General features: G+C 38.6%; 1 protein-coding gene across 5 annotated transcripts in view; it reads right to left on the bottom strand.

Annotated features, from left to right (window-relative positions):
* CEP78 (centrosomal protein 78) overlaps positions 1-19,588 on the bottom strand; it is a 52,774-nt gene that overhangs the window by 25,689 nt on the left and 7,497 nt on the right. For all 5 annotated transcript variants that reach the window (XM_084628406.1, XM_084628405.1, XM_084628404.1 and 2 more), the window contains exons 2-9: positions 17,515-17,797; positions 16,742-16,917; positions 16,135-16,207; positions 15,379-15,482; positions 7,990-8,164; positions 5,841-5,954; positions 4,211-4,275; positions 1,351-1,456 (exon numbers count right to left, since the gene is read on the bottom strand). In XM_084628406.1, coding sequence (XP_084484532.1) covers positions 1,351-1,456; positions 4,211-4,275; positions 5,841-5,954; positions 7,990-8,164; positions 15,379-15,482; positions 16,135-16,207; positions 16,742-16,917; positions 17,515-17,767 — 1,066 coding nt within the window. In that variant the 5' untranslated portion in view covers positions 17,768-17,797. The remainder of the gene's footprint in view (positions 1-1,350; positions 1,457-4,210; positions 4,276-5,840; positions 5,955-7,989; positions 8,165-15,378; positions 15,483-16,134; positions 16,208-16,741; positions 16,918-17,514; positions 17,798-19,588) is intronic.

Genomic DNA, 19,588 nt, shown 5'->3' on the forward strand with positions numbered 1-19,588 from the left:
CTTCAAATTTTCACCTGATTTTCCATAAAGTGTTCTTGTCTGGCCATGTGGGATCACTGCTTATGCTGCTCCCAAATTATTGGATCTTTTGCTTTTGTATCTTTGATCGCTTCTAAGTTCATTCTGCATGAACCTAAGTACACAGTCTATTGAAAATATTGCTACCTCTCAAACAGAAAAGGAACTCCCAAAGAATGTTACTAATTCTACCAAGCACCAGGAAAAAGGGGAAGAAAAAAATAAGGCCTGGTCTAGACACAGTTTTTGTACCAATAAAAATATTTTGATTAGGGTGTCAAATTTTATGGAAATAATTATACCAATAGAACCCCACATATGGGCACAATTATACTGGTAGAACAGTGCTTCCTGTAAAGGAAGAGAAATAAATTATACTGATAAAAAAACCTTTATACAGTTATAACTGTATTCACACTGGGGGGCTTGTACTACTTTGAGTATACCAGCAAAGTTAAAGCAATACAAACTTTTGTGTTTAGACAAACCCTAAATGCAGTCTGGTCTCTTTTATGCCCCAACAGGAAGGAAGCAGTGAAATTTGACGAGAGGGGCTGAAACTATTCAATTCAGTTTTTCCAAACTAGAAGAGGGGAAACTCTACAGCTGAGAAAAAAGAAAAGAAGGACTTGTGGCACCTTAGAGACTTTCGTGAGCGACAGCTCACTTCATCGGATGCATTCAGTTCCACTGAATGCATCCGATGAAGTGAGCTGTCGCTCACAAAAGCTTATGCTCAAATAAATTTGTTAGTCTCTAAGGTGGCACAGGTCTTCCTTTCCTTTTTGCGGATACAGACTAACACGGCTGCTACTCTGAAACCTGTCTACAGCTGAGGTTTTCCTACCTCTGTTCTAATAGGGAAAGTACTATTAGCTATGTCTAATGTCATCAACATAAAAGGTATCCCAGTTAATGACTAGAGTGATGATCAACATAAGAACAGAACAAGAGATCAGCAGCTAGTATTTTTAATCTGTGGGATGGCTAGGGGCTAATTGTTGGTTTAAGAATGTAGTTTCAATGGTTATTTCATAACCAAAAGCACTACAACTAATTTTCCTCCCACCTGCTATTCTTCACAAAAAAATTCTCTTTATTTTTCCTCTCACTATTGAGATCAACTACATGTATAGTAAAATCATCATACAGAGATGAAGTGTTTGTATGAAGTAAATGAAAACTGTGTTATTACAATTTGTATTTGCCATCCTCTTGGGACCAATTTCACTGCCTTCTTTCTAGACAGATGGGGTCATGTAGAAAGCAAGAACTGACAAGCTTAGAAATAACTTTTGATTTCTTTCAAAGAGAAAGGGAAGGCAGTATTACCAATACGAATAGTAGCTTTTCCTTTCCGACCACTTCCTAGGACAATAGTTCTTTTTTTTGATTTAGGTTTGAGAATATCCTTTGAAGGAGATGTCAGCCACTTGTACTAGAACATTAAATAAAAACAAAAACACAAAACCCCCAAAATGTTAACTTCATTTTAGTAACTGATATTTCCGGAGGTACTGGCTTTGGAGTTTCATAGCTAATATGCTAAAGATTACTTTTCTATATTGAATATTTTATTTAATAAACTTCACTTATGTAGCCTTGTTAACAAATTTGAGTTTTCAATAAACAGGAATGAGTTAAAAATCTTCAAGATTTTTAGAGGGTGTGATCACTTCTTATAAGAAAATAATGTCCAACTTAATTGGATATAAACATCATACTATCTGCAGGCAAATGTTCCCAGAACACCTCTGAAGCACCCCCATCCAACTTTTCTTCCTCTGTGCAATAGTTCTCCTTTTATAGTAAGAAAAACAGAACATGCCCTGTAAAAAGGAAAAAACTGGTACTTGCTTTCTATGCTCCCCTACAGAGCTGACTCGTTGGAATGTCTGGCTCAAGCCAAACTTCTCCAGAGTAATAAAGACTTTCTAGTAAGATATTATAGTACAAATAAAATACAGCTTTTTTTAAAACAGCATCAAGTTTTTTGTTTTTTTGTTTGTTTTTTCAGTGCTTGCAGTGATAGGGCATGCCAATAGGGCACACCTGCCATAAGAATTCACACTAAAATTGAAGTGTATTGAGATCAAAGGAAATGCGGTGCTTTGAATTTACTGTTTTCCTTCAAGGTGACATCATGCTTTTTTGACGATTCTCAAAAAGGACTGGGTCTGACCAGTATTTTTCTAGCTTTATATTCCAAGTATCTATTCCAGTGTTTTGTTTGCTTTTTGAAGTATATGCCTCCTTGTAATGGCACATGGAAGACACTGGCTCCAAAAAGCTTGGCATCAATACAACAGCATTTGTCACATCAGAAAATCCTACACCCCCAACGCATGAAATTATTAAGAGCATTCTGGTAGGATTTTATGATTCTCTCTATTAGTGTGGTGATGATCAGAAAAGAATGTTAATGTAAAAGCAGCTTTATCTTTCTCAGCTGATCTGCCTTCCTTGTATTCAGAGTCAGATTTACATACTTTATGGACAAAAAAGTTTTTACTACTTTTTACAGCAGAGCCAACAATTATGGGAAAATTAACTGGATTCTAATCTGGCTCATAAGACAACAGAAAAAGATTCTGCAAGTGAAGCTTAATAAATTAACCACAAAATATAAGCAAGAGTGAACATAGCTGGACTTTCAGAGTCCAGGTTGAATTTGCAGGTCTGACAGTTGGGCTAATTGCCATTTACAGTTGTTCTTCGAGAGTCATGTCTGCATTTTCACACTTGTATTCACATTTGTGGGATACACTCTCTCTGGCATTGAGATGTGGAACTGCTTTGAAAAGCTGTGTCCTTTGGGAGATGCTTCATATAAGGGTGTGCAATCCCCAACTGTCTCAGTTCCTTCTCCCTAACCACAGAGACCTGATGTTATATAGAACTATGAGACAGAAGAGAAGGTAGGCAGAGAGAGCAAATACACAGACGTAATTCTTGAAGAACAACAGTCACTGATAAGTAATCTCCCTTTCTTCTTCAAGGTCTTGTGAGTCTTCCCACTTGTGGGAGACTAACATATAGTGAGGTCCACCAGCAGGACAGTGAGCTAGGAGTTTAGTTAAATATGGATTGTAGCGTAAGTCTCCTAAACTAAGCACTGGAGCACAATGTTAAATCCCATTATAAGTTAAATCCAAGATAAGCACAATGCTGCTGTGCTTATCTTCATTAAGGGAACTTGCCTAATGCAATTATGCTACATTGGCTCTCATGGAGTATGTATTTTATAGTAGAGTGTACTGGTTTCCCACGTGAGATGTAATAATGTTTCATACATCTCCTAATCCAGTGAGAGCCTCTAGTTCCCTCACATCTCCCCAAATGCTACAAATAACTTATTGGGGATTTTATAAAAGGTTTGGTATTTTCCAAGTAAGAGCAGAACACCCTATTTACACTTGCGGTCAGGAGACAAGATTCCCATAGGTGGGAATGGGGTCTGGAGAAGAACACAGGGAGAGAAATACATTGTGCTAGGTACCAATCTGAGAGCACCTTAGGCATGAAGCTGGGATGGGGTCTCATAATGACTTTGACCTGGTGTACCACAGTACAAGATGGTGTGGCCATCAAAGCGGAGGACTGTTCCAAAGGGTACTAGTGAGGTAAAAAGATCTTCAATAACTGTACACAGGGGGCACAATGGACATGTGCAATCACTCGAAGAAGAATTTAATTCACGGATTTAAAAAAAAAACTATCATATATTTTAGGTTAGGTGTTATTTTCCTAACCTAGGGAATTAGGAACACAAAGAACAGCTTTACTGAGACATTAAGGTTGACCAATTAAAGACCACTAAACATCAGAGCTTACAGAAGACACAGAACTTCCAACAGCATTTTTAACTTGATTATGTTGTACATTTGCACTGTTTTCTATTTCTATTTTTTTTGTTAAGTAACTAATTCCTGTTTTATTAGTTTATATTTTGTGTATTTTACAACATACAGGATGTTCAAAGTGGCATAGTTAATGCTGCTGCTGGTGCTTTAACTTTTGCATTTTCTAAACTTTGGTGATTTTAACTGCAACCTGAACATTGTTTTTATTTAATATTAAATAAAAACAGTTATACTAATCTGTACAGAATCACGTGGTGTCATAATATCATGGTTTGTTTTAAATCCAAATATAGATAAACAGAAGTCATTCCAGAATGCCTGAAACATACCTCTGAACTGGCACCGTTTCCATTCATGAGAACTCTTTCAATAAGTTTTTTCATCAAAGTGTGATCTAGAGTGAAACAAACTCATTTAATTAATTTCAATATTAGATTATTTTATAAAAAATATTCAAAAATTAATCACGATTAATTGCGTTGTTAAATAATAGAATACCATTTATTTAAACATTTTTGAATGTTTTCTACATTTTCAAGCATACTGATTTCAATTACAACACAGAATACAAAGTGTACAGTGCTCACTTCATATTTATTTTTGATTACAAGTATTTGCACTGAAAGAAAACCAAAAGAAATCGTATCAGAGGGGTAGCCATATTAGTCTGTATCCACAAAAGCAACAAGGAGTCCAGTGGCACCTTAAAAACTAACAGATTTATTTGGGCATAAGCTTTTGTGGGTAAAAAGTCCACTTCTTCAGATGCATGGAGTGAAAATTACAGATGCAGTGTAGTGGGGTGGACACCCACTTGGGCCCAGAAGGGTTTAAAGATAGCCTTGGGAGAGGGCTGGGACAGGGGAAGAGCTGGGCTGATTGGCAGAGCAGCCGCAGCTGGGGGCCACGTCCCAGACAGATCCAGTGGCCCTTGTGAGGGACCTGGCTGCAGGGACCTAAGCAAAGTATCTAGATTGGAGCAGGGCTGGGGAAGGGCCTGAGGCGCTGGGGAGCTCCAGCCTTGAAAGCCCCAGGCTGCGGCCTAGCATTTGGTCCAACAGGAACTGGGGTTGCAGGGGACAGCCCAAGGTTACACAGAGGCAGCAGGTCCAAACCCAACCTTGCCTGTGATGAGTGATACTGCAGTCTGAACCCAGGGCGTGGGGGCTATCTGGTGACTGGCAGGAGCCTACGAATGAGGCGAGGTAGGGATAGTGGGTGGGGGGTTCCCCTGCGAGGGGGAGACCCAGAACTGTGGGGTACTGCCAGGGCGCAGCACCCAGTGAAAGGGGCACCGGGGTCCTGGGAGGGTCACAGAAGCCAGCAGCAAGGCGAGACACCGGCCTGAAGAGGGTGCTCCAGAGGCTGGAACTTCCTTAAGACGACCAGCAGGAGGCGCCGCCGGGGCCCAGTTACATGCAGGCATAAATATACTGACACACTCCCTTTTCTTCATGCGTCAGTATACTTATGCCTGCATCTGTAATTTTCACTCCATGCAAAAGAAATAGTATTTTTCAATTCACCTAATACAAGTACTGTAGTGCAATATTTTTTTTGTTTATCATTTTTACAGTGCAAATATTTGTAATAAAAAATATACACTTTGATTTCAATTACAACACAGAATAAAATATATATGAAAATGTAGAAAAAAATCCAAAAGATTAAATTCCAATTCTTATTCTATTGTTTAATAGTGCAATTAAAACTCTGATTAATCACAGTTTTAACATTTTTGAGTTAATCGCATAAGTTAACTGCGATTAATTGACAGCCCTAATCACAGAAATAAAGCGAGATAAAACAAGTCAACATCTCCCTTTATTTAAAATGTACTTGGCAAATATTCAGTAAAATTTGGTTTAATTTTTCTGAAAGTGCTACTTTTTTTAAAAAGGTATAAATGAAATATCTTTGTTTTTTAATCAGAATGGAAGGACAGATAAAAGTACGTACCAATTAATGGATTTTTTCTTACATCCAATATCACTAGAGTTGTATTACTTTGAAAAGCATCTAACAATGATTTTGCCCCATCATTGGAAATTCCACACTGCTGCATGTCCAGTGCTGAAATGTTTAAAAAACGTTAAACATTACTCAGTTGCATCACATAAAACGAATAATTCACATAATTAATCTATCCATAATGAAAACATCCACATGCATGCACCTAAGAGTCTTGCGAGTAACCAAAATAAATACATAAATAAATAGTATTCTGAACTCTACCCAAGGGAGAGCTAAGGTAATATTTTAAATGCAGGATGGAGATTAACATTTAAGTCATTATCAGATATCAAAGTTTCAAGATACAGCTGCTGGCAGTGTTCCCTCTAATTTTTCCCACCCATGTATGGAATGAATTTTGTTATGTGCACCAGTATGGAGGTGATGTGCACCAATATGGAGGTGATGTATGACACATCACCACCATATTGGTGCACATAACAAAATTCATGTGGTGCGGGGCTCAGGGCGGGCTCTGGGGTGGTGCCAGGGATGAGGCATTTGGGGTGCAGGCTGCCCTGGGGCTGCGACCGGGAGAGAGGACTCCCCTGCACAGCAGCACTTGGGCTGGGCGGGAGGGGAGCCTCTCCCCACTGTGGCAGTTCCAGGGCTGGGGCCATGGGATAGGTGCCTCTCCCACAGCCGCGGCAGGTCCGGACCAGGCTGGGTTGAGGCTGGGGAAGTGGCGCGTCTCCCCCAGCTGCAGCAGATCCGTGGCCGAGGGAGAGGCATCTCTCCCGGCCACTGCCCTGAGCACCTGTATGGCATTTAAAAGGCTGCTGCACAGCTTAAAGGACACTTAGGCTGCTGGACAAACATGAAAGAAAATAAATATTTGTGAATAGAAAGAGGATTGTTCTTTTAAAAGTTTTTAAAATACTGAAATATCAGCAGAATTTAAAGGTTTATGTTTAAATCCAGAATACTCTTGACTAGAATGGTCTCTTTTGCACTAAATGATAGCAGTTGTACAATATTTCTGAACAACATTTACATTAAATTAAAAATCCCTACCGCATCATCGCATACACTCAGTTATCTTTATGATTGGTTTTGAAAATTGCTAACTTGAACAGCAGTGAAGCAAGGTCTAATATGCAAGGCAATATTAAATGTAATGGTGCTCAACACCAATCAACAACTGCTGGGAGACAATAAATAAATTCAATAACTTAGGTTTTAAATACTGGCTTCAGTATTTCACGGGGGGGTGGGGGGGGAACACGACACATCACTATGCAGATAATTGTATTATCCAATACTTTTAAACTTGCTGTAGCTTTGCCGTATCTTGCAATATTCTTTCATGTTGTACAGCCACAGTATTTTCCCAGATGTGGTCCACAGTCAAACATACTGAAAAGGTAAAATAAAGTTCTACAACTAATAAATTACTCCAGATTACAGAGCTGTAAGAAAGCCAAGATATCTGGAATTCTATAGCCACCTTAGGGTTTATGTACAGTAGATGAAGACCCTTATAAGAGTGCCACCAAAATTTGTTCAGGAGTTTCACAAAATTACAGTTAGCAAAATTAGAATTAAATACCAAGTAGTGTCTAATCACCATGAAAACATTATTTCTTCTTCTATAAAACCTCTCCACACATTAGCTCCTAGATTTATATTTTGTAAGCGTTATCCCCAGCTTGTAAATACTGAAACTTAGAAAATATTACCTATACATTTATTACAGATGCAAATCAGCTACTGTTAAGACAATTTCTAATGTGCCAATGTGCATCTCGTTTTGGTTGGGAAAGTCCACTTTTTAAGCCCTGTCCCAGGGGTCTCAATTGTTTTGGTATAACTGGGAATTTGTCCCATTTGCTCTTGCCACCTGATCATCAGTTGTCAAAAGCAAATGGGACAAATGCCCAGTTTTCCCCAAAAAATGGGACATGTAGGAACGTTCAGGGTGCGGGGTGGGGGGGGGGAGGAAGGGGGAGGGAAGAAGAGAGCAGCAATGCCAGCCCCCCGCACAGCAGGGCTTGGGTGAGCAGTGACGCTCACCCAAACCCCTCCTGGTCTTCCGTTTTACCTTTGGGAAATATGGTCACCCTACTTAGAAGCAAAGAACAATATTTTACCATACCTTTCAGCCACAGGTCCTCTCCAAGACATTCTGCAAAGGCTCTAGCACCTCGATCACCAACAAGTGTATTGCAGTTGAGAGTGATACGCCTCAAACCTGTCATGCAGTCAAAATCAGGTCTCCTGTAGCGTAGGCTTTCAGCCCAAGCTTCACCGTGTCTTTTCATTGCCTGATGCTTTGAAAACAGAACAAGTTAACATTAGTGGTGAGGTGAAGCCATCAACACTGATGCAAAGAAGATTAATTAAAATAATGATTAATTTACAATTACTATTATTAAAATGAAATAAAACCCAACTATGTTACTGAATTTAAGAAAAATACACACAATCATGCTCTTACACATTATGCCTATGATATGCTTATTAAGTCACATGCTTATTACTGATAATTTCATGAAGTAATATAAACCAGGTTCAGAGAATTCCTTCAGCATCTCCCTCCCTGCTTTTTATCAAGCTGAGATATACGATAGCCTCTTTGACACTTGTGTCTTTACTAACAGACACTCATTAAAATGTTTTTCTTCTTATTATTTTCACAAAGACCAATATTTTAGTTTAAACACACCTTATAGTTCTACCATATTCTCTTCTATTATTGAAAAAATATTTACATAATTTTAATCATTGAGCTTGTTATGCATGAAATGTTCACTGTGAGCCTTGAATTGCAAACTTGATTTGCTCATTAATCCAAGAAATATAGGGCTGGAAGGGACCTCAAAAGATCATCTACCTCACCCTCCCTAGCAGAAAGATTGACTACCTAGACCATCCCTGAGAGATGTTTGTCTAACCTGTCCTTAAAAACCACCAATGACAGGGATTCCACAGCTCCAAAGTAACCAGTTCCAGAGCTTAACATTCCTTATAGTTAGAAAGTTATTCTTAATATCCAACCTAAATCTCCCTTGCAGAAAATGAGACTGATTACTTCTTTTCCAACCCTCACTGAACATGGAGAACAACTGATCATCGTCCTCTTTATAACAACCTTTCACATATTTGAAGACCATTACCTGGTACCCTCTCAGTCTTACCTTCTCAATACTAAACATGGCCAATTATTTAAATCTTTTCTCATAGGTCATGTTTTCTAAACCTCTTATGTTTCTTGATCTCCTCTGGACTTTCTTCAATTGGTCCACATCCTTCTTAAAGCATAATGCCCAAAAATGGATGCAGTTCTTCAGGTGAGGTGTCACCAGTGCCAAATGTCATTCTTGTGGATGACATTCCTGTTTAAAGAAAAGGAGTACTTGTGGCACCTTAGAAACTAAAAGTACTCCTTTTCTTTTTGCGGATACAGACTAACATGGCTGCTACTCTGATTCCTGTTTAAATATCCCTGAATGACACTTGCATTTTTTTGCAACAGAATCATATCGTTGACTAATATCCAAATTGTAATCCTCTATAACCCCAGTCTTTTTTCTGCATTACAACTGCCTAGCCAGTTTTTCCCCGTTTTATATTTGTGCATTTGATTTTGCCTTCCTAAGTGCAGTACCTTACATCAGTCTGAATTTCATCTTGCTGATTTTACACCAATTCTCCAATTTATCAAGATCATTTTGAATTTTAATCCTGCTCACCGAAGCACTTGCAACCTCCCCCAGCTTGGTATCATCTGCAAATTTTATGAGCGTTACTCTCCACTCCATCATCCAAGTCATTAATGAAAATACATTACAAACAAAAACACGGGCCAGATCCCTGCAGGACCCCATTTGGTATGTCCTCCTACTTTGACTGAAAAATCACTGGTAACTGCTCTTTGAGAAAGGTATGTTAATATGTATACAAAAGACCTAATGCAAAAACCGCAAAAGCAAGAAAGAGATAAGCCATCTAGCAAGTTTATAGCCTCTTCTTCTCCTAGAGACACAGATTTCCCAAACATACCCACCATATACCACTCAGCATTGCTGGGTAGACAGGGAACAGTGTCATTCATCATGTCCTACTATTGTTTTTAAACCAAAATTTATAGTACAAAGGAAAACAACAATTAAGCCTCAGAACTGGCATTCTAGAACTTTTAAAAGATAAGCACTGATGTTTTTCCATCAGTAAAAGGATACCAGCCCCACAACTATCTTTATGAATAAATACTTTTTAATAAAGAGTTCTTCCTGGGAAGCAATAACTCAGAGACTTAACGGTCACGGTGGATAATCAAATGAACACAAACTTCCAGTTCAATGCTGTGGCCAAAGGGCTAATATGATCCTTGGATGCATAAACAGGTGGATCTCAAGTAGGAATACAGAAATTATATTACTTCTGTATTTGGGACTGGTGAGAGTACTGCTGGAATGCTGCATCCAATTCTGATGTTCATAATTTAAGAAGGATGTGACATATTGGAGAAGGTTCAAAAAGCCACAAGAATTATTAAAGTACTGGAAAACATGTTTCAGAATGACTTAGCTTCTTGAGTCTATTATTTAGCTCAACAAAGAGAAAATTAAGGGATGACTTGATCAGAGTTTTTACGTACCTACATGGGATACAGGTGCTTGATAATTGGATCTTTAATCTAGCAAACAAAGGCAGAACAAGATCCAATAACTGCAGACTGAAGCTAGACAAACCAAACTGGAAATAAGGCACATAGTTTTAAGTGTAATTAATCCTTGAAAAAACGTACCAAGGTTTATGGAGGAGTCTTCACCATTGGCATTTATTTATTTATTATTTTAACACAGCTAATAAATATATCAGATGAGAAAGAAAAGATAGATATCTAACTTGGAATTGAGAGACATTATCAGATTATACAATAAGATAGGTAATACAAGTAAAATCAAACTATTCTCCAGAATCACTTCTTTAGAAAGGGGGAAAGAACACAAAGAAGGAAAAATGGTATTTAAAGTGGAGAGGACCAAAGAAAAGCTTGAAAGGTAAGTTAAAAAGAATAAGAGAAAAATGATAAAATAGAGAGGAAAGGGCAGTGGAGTGGGGGGATACAAGAGATGGAAGGGATAGTCTCAGAAGATGAGTGGGACCTAGGGTCTTGGAGGGCACTGCAGACAAGGTTACCCACTGGGGAATTAAATTGATTATTCCAATACTTCAAAAAATGCAGAACACATATCTATACGTTCATTTTGGTTGTTAATATTGCTAAACATTATTTATTGCACTGCCGGCAGGTTAACCAAGTCAGAGTACCAATCTTTGGTAGCTGGGCACCTTTGGAACTTCTACCATTGTAGAATTAGATATTTGGCTACGATCCGAGCTCTACCTGGTCAAAGTTTTTTCAAAGGATTTCAGTTTCTGAAACAGATTGCATAGGTGAGGCATGAAGGAATATTTTTAATTATGTGGTTTATGCTCAAAATCTCTTTTTAATCCTATCAGGCCAAAGAATAGGTCTATGGGCAGTACATTTTTCAAGTTATCCCAAATTAAAGACAATGATATTTAAATTTAGAAGCAACCAGACACCAGGCTTTCTGAGCAGCAAAACTGTGACTGATTTCTCCCTAAAGAAAGGGTAGAAGTTTAAGTTTAGGACTGATTCTGGTGGTAGTGGGATGACAATTCCCTCCTACATGTACAACTGGGGCTGGAGAAGATGGGAATGAATATGAGAACTGAAAGGTGGGTAAGGAACTGATTAAAGGGAAGACTAAAGGGGGTCATGCTGAAAGATGAACTGTCAGGAAGGCGTGTAATTATTAGTGGAATTCCTCAGGGATCATTCATGGGACCACTTTTATTTAATATTTTCATTAATGACCTTGGCACAAAAAGTGGTGTGCTAATAAAATATGCATATAAACACACCAGTTGGGAAGTATTGCTGGTATGGAGGAGGACTGGAATATTACATAAGAAGATTTGGACGACTTTGAAAACAGGAGTAATAGAAATGGGATGAAAACTAATAGTACAGACACTGCCCGACTTGCGTAACTCAAATTTTGCATAAGTCGGAAACGTATACCAGACCATTACGCCAAAAAAACCCAAAAAACATCCACCCCACAACCTCCTATTTCTAGCTCACACAAATCCGCACCTACAGAAAAAGTTCTGTAAGTCGGGTCTTGCATAACCTGGGAGCATTTATACTAAGTGCAAAGTTATGCACTTAGGGACTAATAACAAGACTTATCAATTGGAAGTGACAGAGGAGGAGAAAAAGCTGGGCGTACTGGTCAATTATAGGATGACTACGAGCTGCCAAAGCAATGTGGCCATGAAAGAGGCAAATGCAATCCTACAATGTATCAAGTGAGGTATTTCCAGTGAAGTTATGGAAGTGTATTACTACTATACAAGGCACGGGTGAGACCTCCTCTAGAATACTGTGTGCTATTCTGATCTCCCATGTTTAAGAAAAATAAATTCAAACTGGTCCATAGAAGGGCTACTAGGAGGATCAGAGGAATGGAGAAAAAGGAGCTTGGCTTGTTTAGCCTAACTCAGTGGTTCTCAAACTTTTGTACTGGTGACCCCTTTCACATAGCAAGCCTCTGAGTGCGACCCCCCTTATAAATTAAAAACACTTTTAAATATATTTAACACCATTATAAATGCTGGAGGTAAAGCGGGGTTTGGGGTGGAGGCTGACAGCTCATGACACCCCACCCCATGTAATAACCTTGCAACCCCGAAGGGTCCCGACCCCCCAGTTTGAGAACCCCTGGCCTAACCAAACGAAGGCAAAGGGGAGATATGATTATCCCTCTGATCTATTTATAGAGAGCAAACACCAGGGAGGGAGAGAAGTTATTTAAGTTAAGGGCCAATACTGGCACAAGAATAAATGGATATAAACAGGCCATCAACAAGTTTAGGCTTAAAATTAGACAAAGGTTTCTAACCATCAAAAGAGTAAAGTTCCAAGAAGAATAATGGGGACAAAATCCTAACTGACTTCAAGACTGAGCTTAATAAATTTATGGAGGAGATGGTATGATGAGGTTGCCTACAGAGTCAGATGGCCCAGCTGCAATTTCTATTAACAAATATCTCCAACAGTCAGAGATGGATCACCAGATGGGGAGGGTTCTGAGTTATTACAGAGAACTCTTTCCCAGGTGTCTGGCTGGTGGGTCTCACCCACATGCTCAGGGACTAACTAATCACTGTATTTGGAGTTGGGAAGGATTTTTTTCCCCATATCAGATAGGCAGAGATCCTTAGGATTTTTCATTTTCCTCTGCAGCCTGGGGGCCCGGGTCACTTGCTGGTTTGAATGAGAGTAAATGATGGATTCTCTGTAACATGAAGTCTTTACATAAAGATTTGATGACTTCAGTAACTCAGCCAGAAGTTATAGACTTATTACAGGAATGGGTGGGTGAGATTCTGTGGCCGGCAATGTGCAGGAGGTCAGATTAGATGATCACGATGGTCCCTTCTGGCCTTAAAGTGTATGACAGCCTGGGTATCGAGGAGAGGGACACACCATTGTGTTGCCTTACTCATGATTCAGGATACATAGTTGAGTAGACCAAAGGCAGTTGCATTTTTTCCAAAGAATATTCTGGGCTTGTTGCCCATACCCCACAAGGAGTTCTTAAAAGCATTATTAATTTTGAAAAGAAACAGAGCAAGGAGCTAAGAACAAGTAGAAGTCACAAGAGAACATTTGTTTTTAATATTTTAACTCTGCCTGAATAGAAGGAGGGCCTGACATCTATGTAAATCCAAAACCATCTGTGTGATAAAAGAATTGAAATCAATTTTGACTATTTTTCTTAGGTCTCTGGAAAAGAGGACTCCTAACTACCTGATTTCCGCCTGCTGCCAATGAAAACTATAATCTGAGAGGGAAAGTTGAGCACCCCTGAGAGATACTGAGAGTCACCAACCTATGCCAATTTATTTTCTACCCTGAAATTTTCCTGAACAATTTAGCAGTTTGTAATATTGGGGATGGTCTGAAGAGGATTGGAAGTGAATAAAAATGTATAATCAGCATGCTGGCATATTTTCATCTCTTGGGAACCCTAGGCACTATAACTTGTATTTGACCCCAAAGCCAAATCAAACAGGGGGGAGGAGAGGGGACATCCCTGTCTTGTACCAAGGAGGAGAGAGGATATAATTGGTTACAACACAGGAGCTAGGATTGGAGTACAAAAGTCTAATCCAGGAAATGAAAGAGGGACCAAATCCAAATTTTTGTAGGCTGAGGAACAAAGACTTTTTCTACGTGTGACAGAACAGTTCTGAAGGGTTTTAATAGAAGGACAGCACGGAGAAGCTGACGAGTGTTGTCTGACCCACGTCTCTTTTGTAAAAATCCTGTGTAAGCAGCGTTACATTCCTCATTATTTTTTTTAGTCATCCAGGTAGAATTTTAGACAAGTAATGCCAGAGTTCATTAAGGGTATTGGGCAATAGCTAGCACATTCTTGGGCATCTTTGCCTGGCTTAAAGCTTGACGGAAACTAGGGATTCATTCACTAAAGAAGGAAAAGAGTCTTTAACAAAAGCCTCAGTGTATACTTCAGACAGTCTGGGAGCCAGGCGGTCTTTGATTTGGGCCTAAATTTCAGCTAGAAAGCCATCTAGACAATATTTTTAATTATGCAGCTCTAATTTAAGCATATCTGTTTTTCCTTTCATGGCTTAACAGTTTCTAAATGATCAAATACAGCCCATAAGGCCTACAGTCCGGATCCAAGCCCACTGAACTCAGTAGAAAGACTTTCATTTTCTTCCATGGGCATTGGATCAGGCCCTCAATTCTTGGGATAGAGGAGGAGGTTGCATTGCCAAGAGTACAATAGTTTTCCTTGAACTACTGATGTGCATAAGCTTAGCTTGTTTCTTTATCAACAAAAAGAAGACAGCAGCTAAACTGTAGTGCAAACAATTAAAATTAGAATGACTATTTGTTCTCTCATAGGCCCTAATTCTGGGCGGTATAAAAGCATATATGTAACTTTAAGCATGCGAATAGTCCCATTGACTTCACTGTTTGAAGTTATGCGCATGCTTAAGTACTTTGTTTAACTGGGTCTCAAGTCACCTAATCAAACTGGGATATGTAGAACTAGGATTACATTAAGACTCCAATAACATAGCTCAGCACATTAAACATTCATATGGCATGAACTATTTCTCATCATATAACCCTCTATTATTTTCAGGGATGTAATCAAAAATAGCCACATATGCACATCTTGCTAGCAGCAGTTCTCTCGCTGAAGAGATATCATCTTAAGAGAAATATTGGGAACCCAGTGTGACACTAGCAGTGAATTACACTAGAGCTTTTCCTATAGTATCAGGACGTATTAATATTAAAGTACATAAATAAATTGTGTTCACATACTAGACTCAGCTATGAATCACAACGTATATACATTACATGAATCCATTTAAATATTTGCCTTTACAAAAGGTAGATTACCTTTAAGACATTGGCCAAGTGTTCTGCTCCCCGCCAGGTCAAACTACATCCTGTAAAATTTATAGATTTGATGTTGGCTGAGTTCCTCACACTTTGACAGATTGCTGAAGTTAAAAAGATAAAAAAAAAAAAAAAAACACAGTCAGATCATTAAAATGAATAATACTTATGTTCCTTACAGTAGTGTTATAAAGGCATAATTAGCATTCGGAAAGAACCAAGATCCTTGAATGAAGAACTACTGTAGAAGAGCAAAGTATATTAATTATTTTAAATAAAAATATTTTAACTGTTCCATAACCTTTTGCATACAAACATGAAATATTGTTAAAATAGGTATATTTCAGACATGCTTTATATTTCATGTTAAAGCAGTTTAGATATTTCACTTGATATCAGTGTTAGCTAATGTATTTCATGACTTGTAAAGATTTACAAAAGGAACTTTTCAACCTAAGAGTTTATTTGCTTGCAGCATACCAGTAGGGTACTACTTTATTTCAGTGTGAAGAATACTCAAAACCAAACACCAAAAAAAAAAAAAAAAGATAGATAGTCACAGCAATGACAAGTCTTGCACTTTACATGCAAAATTTCACAATGTTCAAAGTGAACATGATTGTTCCATCCGTATTTTAATTTATATTGATTATAACAGAAAACAGTGAGATTTTTTTTTAAAAAAGGTATTTTAAAAGCACCACCACAAAAGACACAGATCACCTTAGGCTATTCCTTTTCAATTTCAAAACTTACTTTCCAATCCTCCATCTCCAATTGGACAATGCGCTAATGACAAGCTCTCCAAAGATGACGTCTTGGCCAACCCCTTCAAAATAAAAATCACTGAAAACATTTTTTTAAAATTGTTATTCAAGCATTTTAATAGCACATATCTGAAGAAAAAGTAGTGGTCCTCACTCCCACTATGGCTCCTTTATGCATGTAAAAGGGCCAGAATTGTGCAAAGGGGCCCTAAAAGCCTTATTTGTGACTGAGGGAGGAGTCTCCTAGTGCAGAAACTGCGGAAGATAGCTGTAAATCTGCCTTCTAAGCACTCCCTCTTAAACTCCAGTGAAGGGGGGAGGCCAGGGTAGTGCTGGGAGGACATGTGAGGGGGGGGACTGCAACATGCCAGACAACATGAAGAGGCTGCAGTAACTTTGAGAGGTCCCCAGATCTGTCTAAGTTACACTAGGGGCCTCTCCAACCCTGAGAATAATCAAGGGCAAAAAGAAGCTTAAATCTACCATAGCTCCACCTACATCTGTGGTGAACCTTTAAGAAGTGCAAAATAGAATCTCACCCAATATCTTTATTGCTAAGGGTATACATTGGGTTTTTTATGTATTTGAAGTCTTACCTTTGTTAAAAATATTAGATCTCGCTCTCTTAGAAGCAATCCCTCAAGTTCCAAATTTTTTAGAGCATTTGACACATTCAGACAACCTCTGATGGCTTTACATAATTGAGTAGTCATGTCTTTTGATCTAATTGCTGGAATTCGTCTTCTAAAGTAGGTTTTATATCTTTCAGCCCCTAATAAACAACAAAAGTGAATCACTGGTAAAATCCAGGTCCCACTAAATCAGTGGGATTTTTGCCATTGAGGTAAGTGGGCCAGAATTTCTCCCTATTTCTTTGTTTTATGATTGTGATATCTGAAGAATTATTCCTTTTTTCCCCCCATACACACACTGATGCTATATTGGATCAGAACTGTTGTTCATTTAATCCAGTATCCTATCACCCACAGAAGCCAAAACCCAGAAGGGCGGGAACCTTAACAGACATAAATAAACTGGCCATAGGGAACGTTTTTCCTATCCCCAAGAAGTAATGCCTGAAACTTCGTTTTTATACCTCTTGGATTTATTATCACCACCACCTAGTGGACCATTAAAAGGAAAGGAGAGAGCTCCACTAAGTGTCTCCAGCTGATGTTATTCACACCACACAATCCTATGTTGTGATAGACCAATCTTGTGCTGAAAGTTGAGTTATTGTGCTTTAACTAAGAGGACATGATAGTAAACCATTTAAAAAAACAAAAACAAAACCACCTCCTCCCAGCTTTCCTGTAATGAATTCCCATCTAAACAGATATAATTACAATCTCAAGTGGTCATTACAAACCTGATTCTCCAAGACCCTGTTGATGAAAGCTTCTTATTACAACAGAAGTCAAAGTCTTATTATGCCTGATAGCATTCAGAAGTGGTGCCCAGTCAGGAGCCTTGAGGCGATCTGCATTTAGCTCAAGAATGCCCTGATTCACATTAGCTTTCACAGTTTTTAGTGGGACAGAGCCTTGAACGGCACAAAGAAATTCATAGTGAGAGTAAAAATCCAAGGTGCTCTGTCTCCTTATTTTGACCGAGTCAATCATTTCTATTCATGTGCTGAATTTCTCTCTAAACTGAGGGAGAAAGAAAAAAAATAAAAGACAGACTGATTCCACTGAACAATAGATTTAATGTTACTTGCTTTCAGTATTAACATATGGGCACACAATATTAAAAAAGCCAGAATAAAGCTTACATTTGAACAATTCACTAAATTCACACCTACACAAAGACAGTATCATTATGTTTAAAGTACTATACCCAGCTGAATGAGATGGAAGGAAAGAAAGACCCTTACATTGATTCCTTCACAGACGTAGTCAACGTGCTAACTACTATAAAGCTAATCTTTCAAGACTCCATGTTCCCACATGCTGGGTGCTTCTTGTCAAATGCTCAATGCCTTAAGCTGGTGCTGACTTAGATCCTGATCCAGCAATGAGATACATACAGCAATGAGATCCTTGCTCCTAGGACTTCTCACATCTTCCAAATTAAGCACATGCTCAAATGCTTTGCTGGACAGGAATCTAATCTACTACTATGGGATAGTCCAACTACAGAAAATAATCAAAACCAGAACTTGTCAGCTGCAACCACTGAGAAGCTGCTTCACTGACTGCAGGCAGACCACCAGAAATTGAGTTTTCTTATTCTAAAAGAACTGGAGTAATCATCTCACTGTTATCCTGTGCTTCCTCTATGCATCAGGGTCTCTCATCTTAGAATGAGAAGAGCTTACAGTCTAAGTATTTATGTTATGTGTTGGTATAGCACCTAGCACAATGGGGCCTTAATCCATGGTTAGGGTCTCCAGGCTCGACCATAACAGGGTGGATAAAAATCAAGGATTTAAAAAAAAAAAAAAAACACACACACCTGGATTCTTTTAATAATTTAAATCGGATTTTTGATCGAAGGTTTTTTCCTCAAAAAGCATATCTAAAGATGGTTTTAATTAAGATACATTAGAGCTCAAAGATATCTCATCATGGAATTGGGATTATAAATTCTAATTCTATAGTATGAGACAATATATTCATGTCATGTTTAAGAAAAGTTTTGTAAATGAGCTCCAGTAGTTCATGGATTAGGGACCCAGTCTCATGGGGTTCCACAGGCTTCTGTAGAGATTATTTAATCTTTCTATCTACCCAATGGGACTCAGTGCTCAGTCTAGAAAATACCATCACAGATGCTTAGTTTTGCAGTTCTCAAACTGTGGCATTGTGTCTCCAGAGGTAACATGCTTGTTAACAGCAAAAATGTTTTAAAATAAATAGATATATAGAGGTGAGAAATAACAGACCTCAACCCTACTGTCCCTCTGAAAATGTGTGTACACCGAGTCAATCCCTTATCTCTCTCTAAAAGTGCAAAGTTTCAAAAAGCTCAATGAATAGAAGATTGTTGGGGGCAGAATAGATCTGGACAAGGAGAAGAAGTCTGGAGATAAATGTGAGAAGGGAGGGGCAGGCAGTAGAAACAAAAGTGAAACTGTTTGAGCAGCATATTCCAGAAGTCTTGAGGTCTTTCTGAGCGTAGCCATCATTGATTTGAGATCTACTATACCATTCTCTCACTGGAAGGGAAAACCTATAATGGCAGCAGGCCGTAAAAGAGACCCAGTCTGGGAATATTTTAATGAAGTTCCTCTACCTGTGGGTAAGACAGACATGTGCAAAATGCAAACAGTGCAACAAAGAAATGCAAGGCCTGGCTGCCCAAATGAAACAACATCATGAGAAGTGCTCCTTCTCAGGAGGAAGCTGCATTGAAGATGATAAAAGGAACATGTCTGAACATACAGGATCTTCAGGTTGGTAAACCTTTTTATTTCATACTTCTTTCTTAAAGAATTCTTG

This window comes from Lepidochelys olivacea (assembly GCF_965140295.1).
Source record: "Lepidochelys olivacea isolate rLepOli2 genome assembly, chromosome: 5".
Classification (NCBI taxonomy): domain Eukaryota; kingdom Metazoa; phylum Chordata; order Testudines; family Cheloniidae; genus Lepidochelys; species Lepidochelys olivacea.